Here is a 19,001-nt window from a genome sequence, read left to right as displayed (position 1 = left end):
GGAGAAGGAATACTGGACTTACATTTGCCAGGTGGCCAGAGACTCCACTCCCAATGAATGCTAATGTTACTCCATGTCTGCTAACTGTAGGTGCGCAACACCACAACTTCATAGCGTCACAAAGTAGAGGAGTTATTTTGTGCGTCCAAGAGTCCACGAAAAAAGACGTCCTACTAAGACTGGTGACAAAAATAAAATAAATAAATACGTTTTTATAAAGTGAAATTATTTAAAACTAGAGAAAACCGAAGCAGTGGCACATTTTGTATAGTTTGCCGTCGTCGTCCAACCTCGCCTTAAAAACGCTGCACACCCTCACACCTGTTTTCACAAGCACCGGCTGATTGGACGTCTGCTCAGGTACGGCGGAGGAATTATGAGACGTCACCACAGGACATGAACCAATAGGAACAAGGTGTTTGTTGTCCCACCCCTGCAGGTGCAACAGAACAATGAGGGAGATGTCGATCAAACACAGCCTGTACGTGCCCATGCAGTCCTGAGCACAGGTCTAATGAAGCCATAAGTGAAAACACGTGAGTACGTTGCAGTGGCAGTGCGGAAACAATGTGTTGTTGTGTTATTGTTTAGCCCCACGATATGCATGTGATATCACTTGCAGGTCTGGTTGGCCAAAGTGGAAATTTAAACTCTTAAGGCAGGATCCCATGTCCACACAAGACTGACTCAGGTCGGGTTCAAGGGAACTAAGGTCAACTAGTTCAACCATGTATACACATGCAGAGGACTAATCTCACACTGCCGAGAAGTTGCACAACAATCATTTCATGAAGTCCTGTCCTGTAGGAAATAATTTGCAAGATGCCTCGCCAATCTTTTCACTACGGTCAATTCATTTTTGGTAAACCTGTCACCACAAATTCCCGCCACATGACCAATGTGAATTTTGCTGCTATTTTAAATGCAGTAAACCTAGTGAAAATGGTCCAAATAAAGGTAGGTCAACAATTCCATTTTGTTTTTAGAGTCACTCTCAGACATCTTCTCTATCTCACTCTCTTTCTGAGGGGGGCTGTTTTACGTTGGGTGCTTATTGTTTGCACACATTCATTTCTGCATTTGAACAACTGTAGCTCAGAATTAAGATGTACTAACAAATTTACTGCATGATCTCAACTAAATGTGGCACATACTCTCCTCGTGTACACATTTGTCAAATTTGAATTCTTGTTTTCTTGAACTGCCAATGTTCTGCCAGTATACAACACAAGCAAATGCTAGCTAGATTAACCATAGTCTAAAAAATGTATAAAGTCCAACAATGTTAAAGACATAAAGATACTAAGTTAATCCACAAATAAGCTTGACATGCATGTCCATGCCAGTTAAAAAAATATTATATAATGTATTATGCAAACATCAAGAGTGAGGATATTACAAAAGGGGGCATAGAGACAGAGAGATTTTTTAAAAATGAATGCAAAATAATACAACAATAATGATAAAATATTTGCTCAAGAAAGAGCAGAAGATATTCAAAGATAGAACATTTGTTTCTTCCTCCCTCTGGCATCTGCACTTTCATTTTGTGATAGGTGTCTGTGGGCATTGCCACATACAAGTGCCACATGAATAAAGTTTCTTTACTTAATTAAACAATGTTTCTATTTCAACAGTCTGCAGCGGCTTTGGAGGCCTCTATACTGTGTCTCTTTTCTCAGGAATAACATTTCTCAGGCACAGTCAGAAAACAGGCGTCCCAAGAGTCATGTTATCTTTGGTTAAAGTTAAAATGCAGTTTGAAGGTAAAACCTGAACTGTTTTTGATTTTGACTCTCTCTGATATCCAATCTTTCTTTTTACATCACATCATGTTTCAAATCAAAATCTTACCAGTTGTCTCATGGAGAGCTACATGCTGTGTATGCTGCTTGTCTCCATGTACAGACAAGACAAGACTGTCCTGATATCCAGTGGAAAGTCAGAAAAAGAAACTCAATAGGACATTAGACGAATTCAACATTTTGATGAAATAAAAGAACAAACATTACATGGTGACCACTGTTCAGTTTTTCTCTGTTGCATGTGTAAATTAGTGCAGAACTACCAGTAAACATATAATGCAGGCACGTCTCATTACACAGCGAGAGTCATTTTGGTGAAAATGACACACGCTGCTTTAGGACTTCATTACTGGAGGATATATTTGCTCTAGGGCAGCAGTGGGGAGCTTCATCTAGGTGAACAATTAACCAGCTTTATAGTGCAAAGCAACTGAAACTGGTCTGGTGGCTCCAAGTTGCAGCTGACATTTGAAATGCAATTTGTTGTCAACCTGCTAATGAATGATACAAACACATCGCAAAACATTGCATTTATTGAGCTTTTAGCTTGTTTTCAAACAGTATTACTCATTGCAAAATATCTTGCAAAAACATTTTATATTTTGTTACCTAGAACATACCATGAAACAAAACTAGATTTCAGACAGTTTATATGACTTCAAATTTGTTGATTCATTGATAGAGCTCACAAAAATCATGAATGTTATATGAACTAAATTTAAATCAAAAGCAGGAAAATTATATACCAGAGAAGATAAAGATTATGTTTAAAGACTGGGAAATCTCATTACAAGATAAATGCCGGTTGCTTGTTATTTTTTGTAGTGTAGCATTATTTTGTTAAGAGCTTGCTGACAGGGCACTTGTGTTAAATACTTGCGTAGAGTAAGACTTTCAGAGTAAGAGAGAAACTTTGGTCTAAAATACACACTGTCTCTTTAATGATGATTGCACATTTACTAACAAGACGTGTAGTCTTTTGTCTTTTGTCTAGTTAAACTTTAGTTTCTAGCGCATGTGTGAGAAAACACATCAATATTTAATTTACAGTGCCATTCCCATTTTCTCACCCTATCAATTTGTGTATAAACAGGATGCTATGCTTTGGCTGACGTTCCATGAAAAGACATGGAGAAAGCAACACAGGGATGAGCTTTAAACTGCGGCTCCACTCTCCAGAAAGTCATTAGGTCAGAAGTGTGGAGGATGGTCGGCAAGGGGCCTTTAATAATGAAGAGCTTGTGTTCCACAGGGAAACACTGCCTGCAGCAGGCATTCACACTGAGGCAGCTATGGAAATGGAAGATTTTGAGGTGCAGGAAGGTCCCAGCATGCCTCTGAAAGAAACTGGCAGGCTAACACTCCTTAAAGTGATAGCTATTTGATTTGGTTGACAGCATTTTAATCTCCGACAAAATCACACTGAATTTTAATTTCCATGTGTTAGATATTAAACCAGCAACTACAGACTTTTAAATGAAAACTACTAATCATTAAAAACATTAAATAACAACGTATGTACCAAAATAAGCTGCAAAATAAATGTGAAACACGTAGTGGAGGAGACTTCCTGCACTGGCAGAGACTGGACTGGAATTGGGCACACCAAAATACTGGGCAGATGCAAATCCTCTCCCGAGACTCAAAAGGCTTTGAATGAACATCCAAATTTAGGCCTTGGTAGCAATTTAGATGAGAGGACTAGCAGCTCCACTGGCTGTTGCACATGTGGCAGATTGCATATTCTCAAACAGCTCTATAGCAAGACTCAATTCATGTCACTGTGAGAGCAACAAGGCTCGACTTTACGGTGACACATTCATAAGCTCCTCTCATACTCAAGCAGACCTGTGCAATATGCTTCCTTTTTAGCAATAAGAAAGCAACATCAGTCTTATCCCTTTCAGCTTCATATCTTTAACAATGAAACCAGGGATTTATCAAAGCATTAAGATCTGCAATGCTGTTATATTACCCTTCCAGTTTTTGTCACCAGGGATCCACAGATGCTTCATTTTTTCTCCTAACTTCAACATACACTGATCCTAGACAAGAGATCTTTCTTGCTTTAAATCTGTATCCCATGTGTAAGGTCTGTACACCTATAAAAAAAAAAAAAAACTGCAACAACGGTGACTGCAAAACTGTATTTTAAGGAATAGTACCACATTTCAGGAAATACTATGGCCTCTATTTACTCATTATATTGAATCAGTACATCGCTATTTGTCCCCACAATTACAGTATTATTTATAAGTATCTATTACGCCATTGTGCAGGTCTAAGTTATGTCTGACAGGTTCAATTCTGGCAAAGACATCACCCCGGGGCCTCCTTGGGGATTCTGTAACCGCAGAGATAAGCGACACGTCCTGTGTGAGGAGTGTCTCGGGGAGACAGATGCTGCAGCCTGACCTCTGATAACTGTGTCAGGGAGCTTGGTGCGATGGCAAAGGAATCGAAAAAGCGGTGCACTCAGAAAACACGGGCTGCCTGAAATGTCTCCGCTGACTTCATTTTGGGATTGTAGCTACTACATCAAAGACTTCAGGCAGCAGATATGCCTTGTCTTGACCGACCGTTATGAATGATGAATCAGAGCATCGAGGTAATTTTAAGTCAGACATGAAAATGTTGGTTAGCTGAACAAGAGTAAGGTCAAGAGGAGTGTATCTAAAAATGAGAACTGATATGTCTGCCTCTACTGATGATGACGGCAAGATTTATTTTTAGAATTTACTTTTTTATGTATTGGAGTCACTTTTAAGGAGCTTCAGAGAAAAGACTTGACACACGCGACAAGAAGACACACTTGTCAACACAGTTAATAGGCTCCTCTGGTGAGCTGCATCTCAGGAGAGGTCGCTCAGTTATAGAAGCCACTTGTCAGGTAATTTTCTAACTCTGCATAAGAGATTAGGGGAAGAGTCACATAGCCAATTACTGTCATTACAATGTCTCACATCATTTATGCACACTGTCGTACAATCACAGAGGTTAATAACAGGGGGGAAGCACTTTAAGAACAATCACCACTGTATCAACATTGTATCTGTGAGTCAACATCATCATTAGGCATAGCTTCGGATTTATTGCTCTTCGAAATCAACAAATGTCTTGCTGTGCGGCAAGACAGTTATTGATTTTTGGGGTGTTTGTGATTTATATCTGCCAGCAACCTGAGGTACTGACAAGCATTATATTTAGAATGGTGATAAATCGTTGTCAGTCATTTCTAACAAAAAATATGATTATGATGATTTGCTGCTTTTGTTTATCCTTCGTGATCAGACTGAAAAACCTTCTCTTTTGGTTTGTTTATTAAACAAATAATACTGTTTGATTAAAACACCTTGGGCTATGGGGAATTCTGATGGGCATTTTTCATTATTTTCTGACATATTACAGACCAAACAATCTGTCATTAATGAAGGAAATAATCCCTAAATTCATTATAGATATAACACTATATATCAAAAAACATTGTCACTGAACGTGTTCTTGTCTTTTGCAGTGGCAATGAGGTCGACAAGATCCTGGCATGTATAATGTCTGCTTGAAGTGTATAGTGATATTGTTAATGATGCAAACTGTGTGTTTGGAAGATTGGAAAAGCTCTACATGTTATTTTCATTATTCATGTTGTTCATTACTCTTCTGTTTTCATGTTTTAATGTTGTCTATCAACTTAAACTGCTTCAAACTGAATAAAAATAGTTCCCTTGAACTTGACCTAACTTTGAACTGTGTGCCTCGTGATCATACATGTCAGTAATCTAGACTGGCACCTCAAGTTCACGCAAGGTCTTCCACCCACCCTGCCTCGGCTCTGTACGGGCATCACAAATGCTGCTTTGGCTGCAAATGCTGCCAAATGCCAAATGCTCTGACTGAAATACAGCTCCTCTAGCTCAAGGTTTCTAACATGCCTTTCTACCTTCAAGTTCATACTTTGGTTATATTTCATGCTTTATCACTTTGGTAATTTGATTGATTTTTGCTTAGTTAGTTTGTCTTTCTTTTGTTTTTATGTCTCTGTAATTTCTTATTATATTATTATTATAAGTACATCACACTGTTCATACTATCACACTCAACAAAAGCAGCTAGAAGCCTTTAAACCACAAAAGCCACAAGGTAAAAATGACAATTCTGTCAAGTCTAATTGAGATGCTTATCACTTTACTTTCTGGTAAAGTATGATCTATTGTCTGTATTGGCACATCCTAATTAATAATGATGAAGTGATTCTCTAATGATCAGAACAGATGTGGCGTCTCTGCTGGGACGTATACACCACGGCTTTATTATGAAAAACTGTCTTTGTGTCTTCAAGAGCTTGAACATTCAGAGTTGAAAACAATCCATCACACATTAAACTTTTTTTCAAAAAGAAAAGCTCCTGAGTAAATGCAGTTTATTCATCAATATGTTTTGCTACTTCAGAAGCAAGCAAACACGGAACAACACCCATCACAAACAGCAATAACACCTATGCCACCAAACAAATTGCGTGCAAGCTGTTTTGAAGCACCCATGCTTATTGCACATGAACATAAATGTCACCTCAGTACGTTGAAATACATTCCAAAGTTTTCCATCACTTCACAGTGATTAAACATTTCCAAGAGAATGTTGCACTTTCATTGTGTTCCTATTTCTTTAAAATACCTTTAATAGATCCAGTCTGCTCTGCCTTTTGTTCATTTGGCCCCACCCGTCTGCAAAAATCGCTTCACTAGAATTAAGCCTCTGATTTTTAGCCACTAAAGGCTGAGGACAAGAGGAGCAGAACATGAGAGAGAGAGAGAGAGAGAGAGAAAAGACAGGAAAACAGACGAGTGATTGCATATTAAAACAGTAACAACCCTACAGTGTGCGATGAGACAATAATGCCAGACAGTAGTCATCCACAGTATTAACCTTACGAGTGCCTCAGCCTAACACAAACCAGCCTGCGCTTATTGGATCACATAAACTGGGTCAAAGTTTAAATGATGTTTGGTCAGTGTGCACACAAATGTCGTCTCCCCTCAAATAATAAAAATGTTTGACAAGAGCAACACTCAGCATAATTGCTGCTGTGGTAAAGTGATTGTGTTTGAAATGATCAAACCACCAGATGTTTCTTCACAACAGTTATTAGATGGGTCACGTATCTTCACTCCCCAGTAACCTCCTTTACTCTACCAAAGCAGAGGGTTTATTGCATCTCGTCATGACCTCAGGCATTAACTCAGAATCTTCAGCTGTCATCTCATGATGACAGTAACAGATGTATTTCAGTTGAACGCTATCCTATCTTCACTTGATCATTTTCTACCAATAAATGCCTACTTTCTTCTACTTCAAGTTCAATTCACACTTAATGACTGCAGTTTACCTTACCCCAAACATGTTAACAGATTTTCACACGTTCATGCTGGTATGAACACACACAGATGTGCACAGATGTTTGCAGACATTTCCACACACACACGATTATTTTGCATCTCTTAAATTTCACTTTACTTAGGTCAATCTTCTGTCAAACTTTCACACAGATTTCTAAATCTAAATAGGAACCTGGCTCTTCGTGATTAGCATGGTCATCTCACAGAAGACAAAGACTCTGATTCCTTTTGTGTGTAGTTGCAATGCTTGCTGCATTTTCAAGTGGTTGGGATTTCTGACGTAGTCTATATATATATATGCACGACCCTAAAATGGTGTGAATGAGAGTGTGAATGTGAAAGCCTGTGTAGAAACCTGTGACAGACTGGTAGCTGGTATCTCCATGTGTTTCTCTGCCTTTTGCGTAACACACGATGGTATAGTCTTTTATTGTGACAGAAAAACAGTGAAGGATGATGAATTAATACTTACAGCAATAAACAAGCTGCTAAGCTTTTTTTAAGAATAGTAAAACAATGAAAACCCTATAAGCCATCACATTATGAAATATCAAAATTACATAGTAGTGTGAAATGTGCAGACTAACTGAACAGAATAAAGTTAAAATCTATTGACAAGATCATTTTGACAGCATATCCACAATCTCTACTGTGGTCCGAAGACTGTTTATCAGTGTGCTCTCTGCTTTAGTATACGCTTGGTCATCCTTTCACTTGTCATTTTTCAATCTGTGAGCTACTACAAAAAGATAACCACAGAAGACTACCTGTCCTGTGTTGCCTTTTTGGCAGGAAATGGTATTTCCACTGATGATGGAATTACCTTTAAAAAAGGTGTCTCAAGGATAGTTCTTTTTAGGAATATAATGGAAATGGATTAAGTATGGCAAAAGTTATTTGAAGCTAAGGTGTACGTGGTGTACGTATGTGAAAGCAGGCAGAACAACTGTGAAATAGAAAAATGCATGACATTTTTGAAAGAAAAAAACAAACATCCCAATCATAAAAAGAAAAAACATACACACTAGTCTTCAACTGTTGACATATACAATGCCACAGAAACAATCATAGGAATGTACAGAAACATATTAAATCTCAGTAAGTTGAAAGGGGTTCTCTCATTACTCTTGGGTTTTGTTCTTGGCGAAGGCTGCTTCAGGAACAAGTGACCCTTATCAGGCACCGAGCAGCGAGAGATACCTGTGACAGCCAACATGTTTGAGGCCCAAGTGCTTAATCTCTGCTCTCTTCTACAGCGCAGTGAAGCACATCACTAAAGCAAGAAGGGAGCAACTCCACGCATTTCAAATCAGCCGACGCCAGAAATGGAATGGGAGAAAACCACATAGCATGAGCGCGGGAGCAGTGCTCTAATCGTATCAAAGGCTTCTACAAACAAACATGGGTGTACTGTGATTGATGGGAACACAGTTAATAGGACTCCCAATCCAACACTGTGTGAGAGGGGAGGGTGGCGGGGACCAGAGATCAATAGCAGCTCGGAAGCATGTTAGGGAATCATACTGAATCAGATTGATGACAGCTGGTGGTGATGTATTTGGCAATCTAATTTTAACACAAAGTAACTCAGTGATAGTGCCGCCACACGACTGAACTCAATCCTCTTGGGCCAGCAGTATCACAGCTGTTGAGAGTGAATTGTGCTCATACTGCAGGTGTAGGTACCAGGGCAGCAATGGAGTTTTCATCTTTGATTTCCAATTCATGCACTATGCCATCAAAGTGCATTAAATTATTTATCCTTAGTGGCAATCTCACAAATATTTTAGGCCCAGAAACCTCTTTTAGTGCACTGTCATGCTTTGACATACACTTAGGCTGACTCCTCTAAATTGATATTGAGAGAATCAGACTGGTTAGATGTTCTAAGTGCAGCCCAGAAATTCATAGCAGTTGACAATATACTGGCTGCATATTTGATGTAGCCACTCGTTGCCTTGCACGCAGGCATGAAAATGGTGCCAATAAATTCCCTTTCTACCCTCCATCTAACTGGACTGGACTACAGTGAGCTCTGCCAGGGAAGGCAGCCACGACACAGACAGGGCGCAGACGTTCATTTAAGAAAAGCATAATTTGTGTGCGTGCATGCATTTGTCTGCATGTTCCCGTTGTGCACAACATACAGTATGAACTGCTGGTGCGAGAGAAAGTTTGATGAGCTGAGAAATCAAGAAGCTCTTAATGCTGTCTGCCTCATGTAAGTATCTTACACAACACACTGCCCTGCATCTTTTGTAAAGATCATTTCATTCTGTGTATTCATCTTCTCTTTAATGGCTGAAATATATTTTAGCTCTTTGAAAGGCAGTGGCTTGGGAGGGTGACTGAAAAACAAATCAGGCAAAGACAGCTAGTTCTGTGGTTAGACATCCATGCCTAAGCATTTTATGTTTAAATCCATAAAGGGAATTGTGGATTATTACGGTGCACATTAAAATGAAACACGTCGATGACTCAATATCTCTTAATTACGCTATGTACCAATTTCTCTTTTAAGAAGGACACATCGCAGCATCACCAACTGGCCTTAGGTTTGTCTGCTGAATGAAGCTCGTTGGGGGATGGATGAATCCCTCCCCTGTTCTGGTTTTCTGAGCCAAGTCTGCATGATGGGGCCCTGAGCCCTCGGTCTGTGCCAGGTGGCAGCTGGGAGAGAGAGTCCCCAGCCAGGCTTCAGCGGCCCTCACTCTGGTCCTCTGGCACCACCATTGCCACTCGGGGCTTGACACCAGCACTTCTGACCTGCTGATTGGTCATTGTCCGCCTGCAATATCCAGTTTGTCAGAGCAACTCCCTTTTGTCCACAGCCAATAACTTCAGGTGAGTGCCACCATTTAGAAAAAAAAATCCTTTTAAAACTTTGCTTTTTTTCTCCTAAAATTTCACTGAATGGATCACTTTCAATCACAAAGAGGGGCTGCGACACAAGCAGAGCATCCATCTCCAGTCTATTCACCTAAATTAAATTCTGCTGTGTCTCGTATAGACACGAGCAGGAAATGTTCTATTCTCAGAAACATGATGAATTAGAATCTTTAAGTATTAATCACCAAGATGCTTCTTGTTGTGACTGGGGCACAGGCTTAGCCCGTTCAAGCTCATACAATAACCAGGGGATCTCCATATTGCCAGTTTAATATTTGGAAATGAGTGTGCCAAGAAATACAACAGCTTTTCCAAACAACAATGAGCAAACTGTTCATGCTGGGTAAATTGCCCCCCCCCCCCCCCGAAGATGGCTACCTCTTCACCACGTCACACACACAGAAAATGACAGCCCCTGAACTCTTTTTAAATTACCAGTGCAGTCGATGATGTTAACTTTGACAGCTTATAACACCAACACAACATTTTCAGTGTCATTTTTCTCATTCTGGGGACTACAATGAAGTAAAGAACAAAAGAAAAACGCTTACGCAAAAATGATTAAGGTCAGCCAAATACAGCATGCCAAGCATTCAGCTTATCAATCAAAGCAGCCCTGTCCTTTTTGCATGGAAAGACAACAGACATCAGTGATTAAAAAAAAAAAGATTATCCTGTAAAGTGTAAGGTTAACTGTAAAATAGTGAAGCTAATGCTCCAGCTCCCTTTCTCTTTATATTTGAACAGCACTTTACACCAACTATTCCTTTAGCAACGCAACCTCTGCAGACAACAACCCTGCCATCTTTGTATTTATGTGAATGTTTGAGACATATACCGCCATTCATATGTTAACATGATGGTCACCGGTCATACTGGCATGATCAAGGCTGGTTCAAGAAGTCACAGCGTAAACATTAAAGTCAGGTGGAGCATTGCCGTCCACTTCCGATGAAAGTGCTGACGTGAAACAGTGTGGTAGTTTTTGTCTGATGCTGATAGACCAAGTAAAAACAAAAAGGGATAGGATAATATAAATTTGATATAAAAAAGAATGTATGTGTGTGAGAACGTATGCAAATGGATTGGGGCAGAAGCTGAATTTCTATCTTGCTCATTTCTTGTCATATTAGGAAACAGAAAATAACGTCTGAATCTGCTGACTCTACAGGCTGAAAACTCCCATTGAGTTGGAGTTGTTTGTATGGGAGAAAATTAAGCAAATATAATTCGATATTGTTTCAATTTTAGCTTTTTCTATTACTATTTAGGAAACCTTTACATTCTCGGAAAGCAAGGCCTGTCATGTAGCTCTCTGTCATATTGTGTATATAAACTGTTTAAAGAGTAAAAGCGAAAAAAACAACTATGGCCATTCCTGCTTTATCTCTTTTTTACCTTTATATAGCCTATTCACCCTTGCAACCTGTGCTTATAATCAAAACCTTCAGAACTCTTCACTGAGTATGTTTGTGTTTTTTATAGCAAAAAAACACACAATTTTCCATATCTGATTTTATGTGTTTTGGATATGTGTTTGTTTGGGTCCAATATGTTGATACAATATGTCAAAGTGAAAAAAATAATTGTCAGGTCATATAGGTTATGAATAAAAATAACCAAACATTGGCATGATAAACAATGTGGTATATTAAGGGAAAATCAAAATTATTCAGAAACAGCCAAAATATCCCAAGACTCCTAAGGGTATAACTAACCGGTCAAAAATAAACAGAGAGAATAAAAAAAAAAAAAAGAATTAAAAATACATTAACAGAAAGAGGGCTGCTGTTGCAGGTCCTGTAGGTCAGTCTAACTCTGTTTAGAGGAGCAAGATGAGAGCAACAGGGTGATCTACAGAACAAGGATCCAGTGCTGCTCTGCTGAATGTCTGCACATGCTGAGCACACAGCACTGTGCACGGGGCATTCTCCTCGGGGTGCAGCCTCCCTCCACCTAGCTGTTCACCCTTTCAAACTGATGAACAGACTTTTAGCCTGAGATGGAGACACTTTCCACCTTCTGCACACTTCCAGAAAGATGTTTGTTCAACTCAGGCCTCACTTTTCACACCCAGCTGCATACCAACTTTAACTGCTTCTATCAAGCCAGCCTATAGTAACCACAGTGCCACAGAAGACACACAAGTCTGTTTTATTGGTTGGTCTGTTAGCAGATGGTCTCACTTGTGCATGAGCATAGGTTTTTCCCTTTCACAAAGCACATTACATCACCATTACATTTCTTTTTATGATGCATTCTATCTTATCCATAACCCATTAATGACCTCATACTCAACTTGTGAGTGCAGTGCTTTATCCCACCACAGCTCTCATAAGCCCTATTTTCATTAGCATATTTGGCAATAAAACAGTTGTGCATTATTCCATTAATAATTTATCTTTACTTTTTTAATTCAGCAGCCATTTCAGTATACAGCTGAGCCCAGCTCTGCAATTCAGCTCCCGCAAAATGGGGCTTCTTTAAGTAAAAGTTATTGATTCATTATTCACTTTTTGAATTATGTAACATTGAGGAAAAATCTAATATGAATCCCCATGCCACCCACGTAATTAAGTCTTCTCAGAGCATCAACACAAATAGATCATGTGGGTCAAAAACATTGCTCCTCCTTCCATTGGTAATCAATGCCACAAGTCAATTTACAGCCAATGGCTTTCACAGCCGGAGCCAATCCATTGCTGATTCAATTGTCGGCCATTAAGACTGCGAGAGGTGATATTAAAGGTGACACTATCAAAATCCAATGGCTTCATTCAATAACTTTGTTCTACAGGAGTGAGCTCCACCATTGTACTGCAGGCTAAAATGAGACGTGTGGGGGCTGGTTCGCTGCTGCCTCCTGTAGCTTGAGGCCACACTTCACCTCTGCCATGAGATGAGATGTAAGAGCTCAATGACAGCAACACTTAACTGACATCAGCAGAGAGATGTGTCAGCTTCTTTAATGTCTTTTCATAGCTCGTAAAAGACTGAATGCAATCCTGCAAAAATGCTATCTAAGCACATGCTTCAGACAAACCTCAGACATGCTGTAATGATGTTTTAAGTAATTGTGGGAAGAAAAACTAAACATTGAGGTTTGGTAGAAGTGCTTAATCTGCTCATGCACAAGCCGAAGCTGACCTACACATGTAACAAGCTGAGGGGCTCTTTTGATGACTCATCTGGTTTCCCAGCCAGAAAACACTTGTGAAGCAACACTCAATAAAAAAAAAACACACCTGAAGTTCAGTTCACGTCAGTGATGCCAATAAAAACACCAGTCACTGCATGCTCCACAGGTTTTCCACCGCTGACTTCCACGTCCAGTTCTGACTGCATCACCACCTATTCAGACCACCCTCCCCTTCATCCAGTCCTCAGCATTCACTTTATTTACTCTTTCCGAACCAGCTTTAACTGGAACCTACATGTGGTTTCTTCAATCACTTGGTGAAGACGGAGTAGCTGGGTGAGTGGAGGCCACCTTCCATCCTGAGGATCACCTTTTGCTGAGGTGGGCACATTTGCTGCCATGTCAGAACAGGATGCGGACAGAAAATCGAGCAACGGAGGAGGCCCTGCAGCTGCCGAACTCATTTTGTGTTAATGCTCTCCAGAAAAAGACGTAAAACAGCTATGAAAACAGGATTCGGTCCAACCTCTGAAGGTCAATCGTTAGCCACCACTCAGCAGTTCTCCTGTAAAAACGACACCCTGATCTTTCGTTGTTCTTCCTTCTTCTTCATATAACATCAACTAATTTTAGGATGAATGTCTCAGAAAGACCTCCAGATCATCAAAAACAGTCTGAAATTTTGATTTAGTGTTCCAAAAGTCAAGTGATTTATATAATCTCCATTTGGTTGCAATTTATCATGTCCAACTGCAATTTAGTGACCAATTTCCTGCCTTCAAGCTCGCTATTAAATGAGTACGGATACAACAGTGACATTAAGTAGAATGAACATTTATTTAACTCAGCAGCACTAAGGAAGCAGAGTTATAGACAGTCACTGATGAGACATCAGAGACTATTAATGTCCAAATCCCTGAATTGCAGCACAAAGCCCCTTGTTGTAACACCAGTAGGCTGGCTGTGATTACACAGAGATTCAACAGGATCAGAACAACTTTAAACAGTGAAAGTTGGGGACATTTGTGCCTAAGAAAAGTTTTTCATCAGTATAAGTAGTAGTGCTAGTATTTCTAGTTGTAGTAGTTAATTAGTTCTATAGTGTGGGACTATGTGACACTGCTATATATCAACCCCCCCCAAAAAATAACATAAGACCTTTTCTGGTTAGCTGAGGACTTTTTTCTAAGTAATTGGCTGCCTTTCAGTGGTACTCCAGTGATGTAGTGTTGCACCTCGATACCCTGACTTATAGTCCCTCTGTATAGGTCAAGGTCAAAAAATGCTGGATCCTACATTTCCCTGAAAGCAATTTGAATCTGTTAAAAATTTTAAGTCTCAAACCCGCTTCACATGAAGGTCCCAGAAACTGACAAAAATTAGACCATGGAACCTCATCTGATAGGATTTTTGCTTTTAGATTTTTTTATTACAGAAAGTGTTTGAAACCCATGACCAACATAGTCATACATTCTTTCACTGACTTACTTATGGATTGAATTATTCCCCTTTTCGCTGAGGACCCCTAGGAACCTCCCTGAATGAACCCTGGGGGTCCATGGACCCCACTTTGAGAACTGCTGCCTTGGGAAGCTCAGAAAACATTATACAATGTTTTTACAGGTTTAGTTCTCCTGCTGATGAGTAAACTGTATTTGTGTGTTTCTTTAAATGCTCTGTATGTGAAAAGTCAATGTAGTCATTGTGCATCATCCATTTTTTTCATCTTACTAGACAAAGCATTGAATGGTTCTCAGTAAAACAACAATAGGCCAAGAGAAAACAAAATCAAACTCACTGTCTTGATCATTAAGGTGCTGCAGTACACCGATCAGCTATTCTTTGTCCTTTGTTTTCTTGAAAAATACAGTTTGGTTTTGTCCATGTGTTGAATGGCATCTGTTGTGTAACCACATTGTGTACTTTTTGATGTAACAAAGGAATTTGGAAACTGTCTCCGACAGGCGGTGACTCTGAGGGAGCCAAAGTGTTGGTCTGCACAGGTCAACTTATTGCACATAGACACTGAATGACTTCTCCGTCATCTAGATTTCTTGTGCTGGATTTTGTAGCACACAAACACATACACACTAACACACAGGCACTCACATACACTTCAGCAACACTATCTCAATATCTCATTTAATTAGCTCTTAAAGGCAGCAGTAAATGCATTAGTGTATTGACCTATCTGTATCTTCCACTATACTATCATCTTTTAATTGAGGTATACATTTCAAACAACCTTGGGCTGTTTGTACCAGATGATACTTATCTGGCACTGAGGTCACTGCCTGAGATCAAGGGTATTTTCATTTTGAAAAAATGATAATTAAGAGGTCGCACGGTGGTGTTTCTAAACTTCTCAAGCCTGTCGTTTTGTCAGATCAGCAGTGTGCAGCCACGCCGGCTCGGCCAGATCAGCCCGCTCAATGTTAAATGGACACAAGCGATAAGAAGAGGAACACAGTGGTGGCATTGCAAAGAGACGATGCCATTCTATGAATGAGCTCTGGAAATGTTTCAGATTCATGCAGTGAAAACCACTGACTCACTACTTGGCATTCAATGTAACAACGCTGCTACCACAAAGCAAATTAATTTCAAACTAATTAGGCTAACAACCAGCTTTGGTGTTAGAAGAAATAAGAAATGCTATTATCATTACCATCCAATTAGACCCAGCTACAAGAACTTTCATTTATCCTCAGTGCATAGGCAGAGTGGCCGGTGTACAAAGATCCACATACCTTCAGATTTGTGTGAGGGTGTGTGTGTGTGTGTCTCTGTGTGTGTGTAAGTATATCTCAGCAGGTTCTCAATTTAAACATTGTTCTACTAGCCCAGATGAGACAATACGATGGGATGCAATTCTTCACCTCTTGTTCAAACTACACTAATAAACCTCAGTGGTGCAATGCTGACAAACACAAAGTCTTTAAAAGACAGTCTTTTAAATTTTCAGTTGGGTGTCCCCTCACCTCTCGGAGCAGGGGCATCCTCAGGGAGCTCATGGAACAAATTCATCTTTTCATTTCATGCACAGAGAGAGGTAAACAGTGTTCTTCTTGCCTAGTGTGAACTCTAAGCCCCTGTTTTCCACGCTGTGTTGGGGGGCATTTGGTGACATTTGGGACGGTCTCACAAGCCGAGCAGGTTTGACAGTTATTGCTGTGCTGGGGAATGAAGAAGTGGGGGATCTATGACATCCAGGCGAACAGTCAGTGGATATACATACATTATGTTTCACGAAGTATTTCTTTATGCTTTCTTTTTTCTTGTTCTTTTCTTTCTCTTTTTTTTTTTCTCCAATGCTTAACTTGCTTAACATGACTGCAACCATGACACTGTAGCCTAAATGTATGCTCCGCACCATAATTCAGTTTGTCAGTTTGTCTATGGGAGCCCTGAAAAATGAAAAGGTCAGATAAAAAGTTAAACTATTCTCAACAAAAATAGTTTCGTTGTAATTAACTATCCTACTGATCTTTCCTCCTCTGAGGATCCGTATAGTCATAAAACTTTCCTCTGTGACAATTACAATGTGCAGCCTTCTATGAACGCAGCTGTTGAATAGACACAGGCTATAACCGAAAATGTGCTTGAACTCTATTCTGCAAATAAAAGAGCCTAATATGTAAAGTGAGTTCGGTTTGGCCTCGGTGATCCTTCCATTCCTTCTAACACCTACAGAAAGTGAGAAGCCTGTCATGCAGCACTCAGCCTTGGGCACGGGTAATTATGTGACAGGGCTGAGATTCAGACATGCAACAATCAATATCCTGCTCAAAAAGAGAGAGAGAGTCCCCCGACATCGCTGCCAGGTTGCCCGCTGCACTCAATACTTGACCGTGCACAACCAGTCCTATCAACTGCGTCCCCATGCCATGTTGCGACGATGCCCCGGCAGAGATAACAAGCTCCAGCTCGGGAGGAGACAAAACACAGTTTGGCACAGGGATATTTTCACCTGCTGCACTGTAGGATATCGCTGCTACGCGCCTGCAGCCGGAGCCGCTGAACACAGCCGCTCTCCCAACAGCCATAAAGAATGTTCCTGAAAATGCACAAACGCAAGAGCTGTGCTAAACGCGCAGGGCAAGTTGAATGAGTTATTCTAAGGATGGTCTTGTTACTTGTGATTTATTAGCCGGGACGCAAATAATGCAACATTTTAACATCCTGAATGATAACAACAACAACAAAAAAAAAGATGCAGACTTCCAGTGAGGCATCCCACATTGGACGGGAAAGAATGACGAGGAAATTCAGGTGATCAACTCTTTATCATTCATGAATGGAAAACAGAGGTTTATACCCAGCGACCGCACAGCATTTGCCGCCCGTAACAACAGCACACCGGACTAGATACGGCCCGTGGTGCCAAGTTTCATCGGACTGCGCATTCCCGACGGCCCGGTGCCTCCTTACCTTTTTCCTCGTCCGACACTGTCGAGGGCTCGGCGCACGGAAATAATCCCGAGAATAGGGCTAGAAAGGCGAGTAGAAAAAATTCGGACATGTTTTCGGAGAGCGGGCTGTAAGAAGCCACGGTGCTCCTCCTGGTCCTGCTCCTGCTCCTGCTCCTGGTCCGGGTCCAGTCTCCCCCTCCACCACCACCACCCGGTTGTCGAGAGCCGTTATTCGGCGATGTCCAGCGGAACCAGTGCGCAGAACGGTGCAGCGCTCCCCCGGCTCCCCGACACATGCACACCGCTGCTCTATACAGCGAGCAGACGCACCGGAGGCAGCAGGAGAGACGAGAGTCAGCGGCGGAGGGACAGAGGGAAGGCGGGGTGGGAGTGCAGGAGAAAGAATGAGTACGTTTCCTGTCTTTTCTCAATGATTAAATGCCGTCAAGGTGGCGCAGCTCGTCTGAAAGGTTAGCTGTTGAGTCAGTAGGGTGGGTGTCAGTCTGAGGTCCGGGGGAGTTTCGGAGGAAAAGGAGGAAAAAGTCAGAGGATGAGGAATGAGCAATCTCAGCTCCCACCATTGTCTTCAAGTGGCCACAGTGTGTAGAAATATACAAAAACCCCACGTCCTGCAGAATTAGCTTGTAGCCAATAAATCTAACCAATTAGCAGAGGGTGCACATGTGACATTAGACACTGCTGAGCTGCAGGACTCGTTGAGCGTCACTTCAAGGACACCCCAAACTATCACCCACCGGACCACACACAACACTGCAGTCAGCTTATACTGTTGAGCATAGACCTAAAACAGCCGGGACACCTGACTACAGTACATGACAATAATTCAACAGAGCCGTCCTAAACACCAAAGCTTAACCCTCTCAAATGCTCTTTGCATGAGGCCGTTCTAATATTTTAACATTTCTTTGGCTTTATTTACAAGCTGTTTATGAAGCAACTATCAGTGTTGGGAAGGTTACTTTTTCTAATTAACCTGTTAAAGATGTAATAAGTTCTGTCACTGTTTGAATTGCTTCATCAAAGTCATGTAACTTATTACATTTGATTACTTTTCAGGACCATTAATTGAGTCTGTTGGTGCAGAATCTAATGACCCCTGCAAGTTAATATTTGATGAAAACACAATGCTGAATGAAGGCAGTGAGTGTTATTAGACCTCACACCTCTCATCTGTCGGACACACACTGTCTGCAGATATTCCCTGCAAATTGTCAAAGCTCGGCCAAAAGATGCAGAGCAGCAGAATGGATGTTGCTCTACCCTACGAAAGATGCTTACCAAAGAGGATTATTGAGATGTGACCCCTCTGTAATCACCAAATTTTCATTAGTAACTGTAATTT

At 40.7% G+C, this 19,001-nt stretch overlaps 1 protein-coding gene across 11 annotated transcripts in view; it reads right to left on the bottom strand.

Moving 5' to 3' along the window:
• The window catches only part of lrp1bb (low density lipoprotein receptor-related protein 1Bb), a 247,003-nt gene extending 228,356 nt beyond the window's left edge, over positions 1-18,647 (bottom strand). For 8 of the 11 annotated variants that reach the window (XM_071493395.1, XM_071493738.1, XM_071493827.1 and 5 more), the window contains exon 1: positions 17,658-18,647. In XM_071493395.1, coding sequence (XP_071349496.1) covers positions 17,658-17,934 — 277 coding nt within the window. In that variant the 5' untranslated portion in view covers positions 17,935-18,647. Of the gene's footprint in view, positions 1-22; positions 5,187-17,657 lie in introns of those variants that run through there. The other 3 variants (XM_071494005.1, XM_071493916.1, XM_071494091.1) reach the window with 1 other exon arrangement.
• Between the last annotated feature and the right edge of the window lie 354 nt (positions 18,648-19,001).

The sequence above is a fragment of the Trachinotus anak genome, unplaced genomic scaffold (assembly GCF_046630095.1).
Source record: "Trachinotus anak isolate AG129_WGS33_773 ecotype Australia unplaced genomic scaffold, CSIRO_AGI_Tana_v1 ptg000001l, whole genome shotgun sequence".
Classification (NCBI taxonomy): Eukaryota; Metazoa; Chordata; class Actinopteri; order Carangiformes; family Carangidae; genus Trachinotus; species Trachinotus anak.
This window is presented reverse-complemented; position numbering and strand designations above follow the sequence as displayed.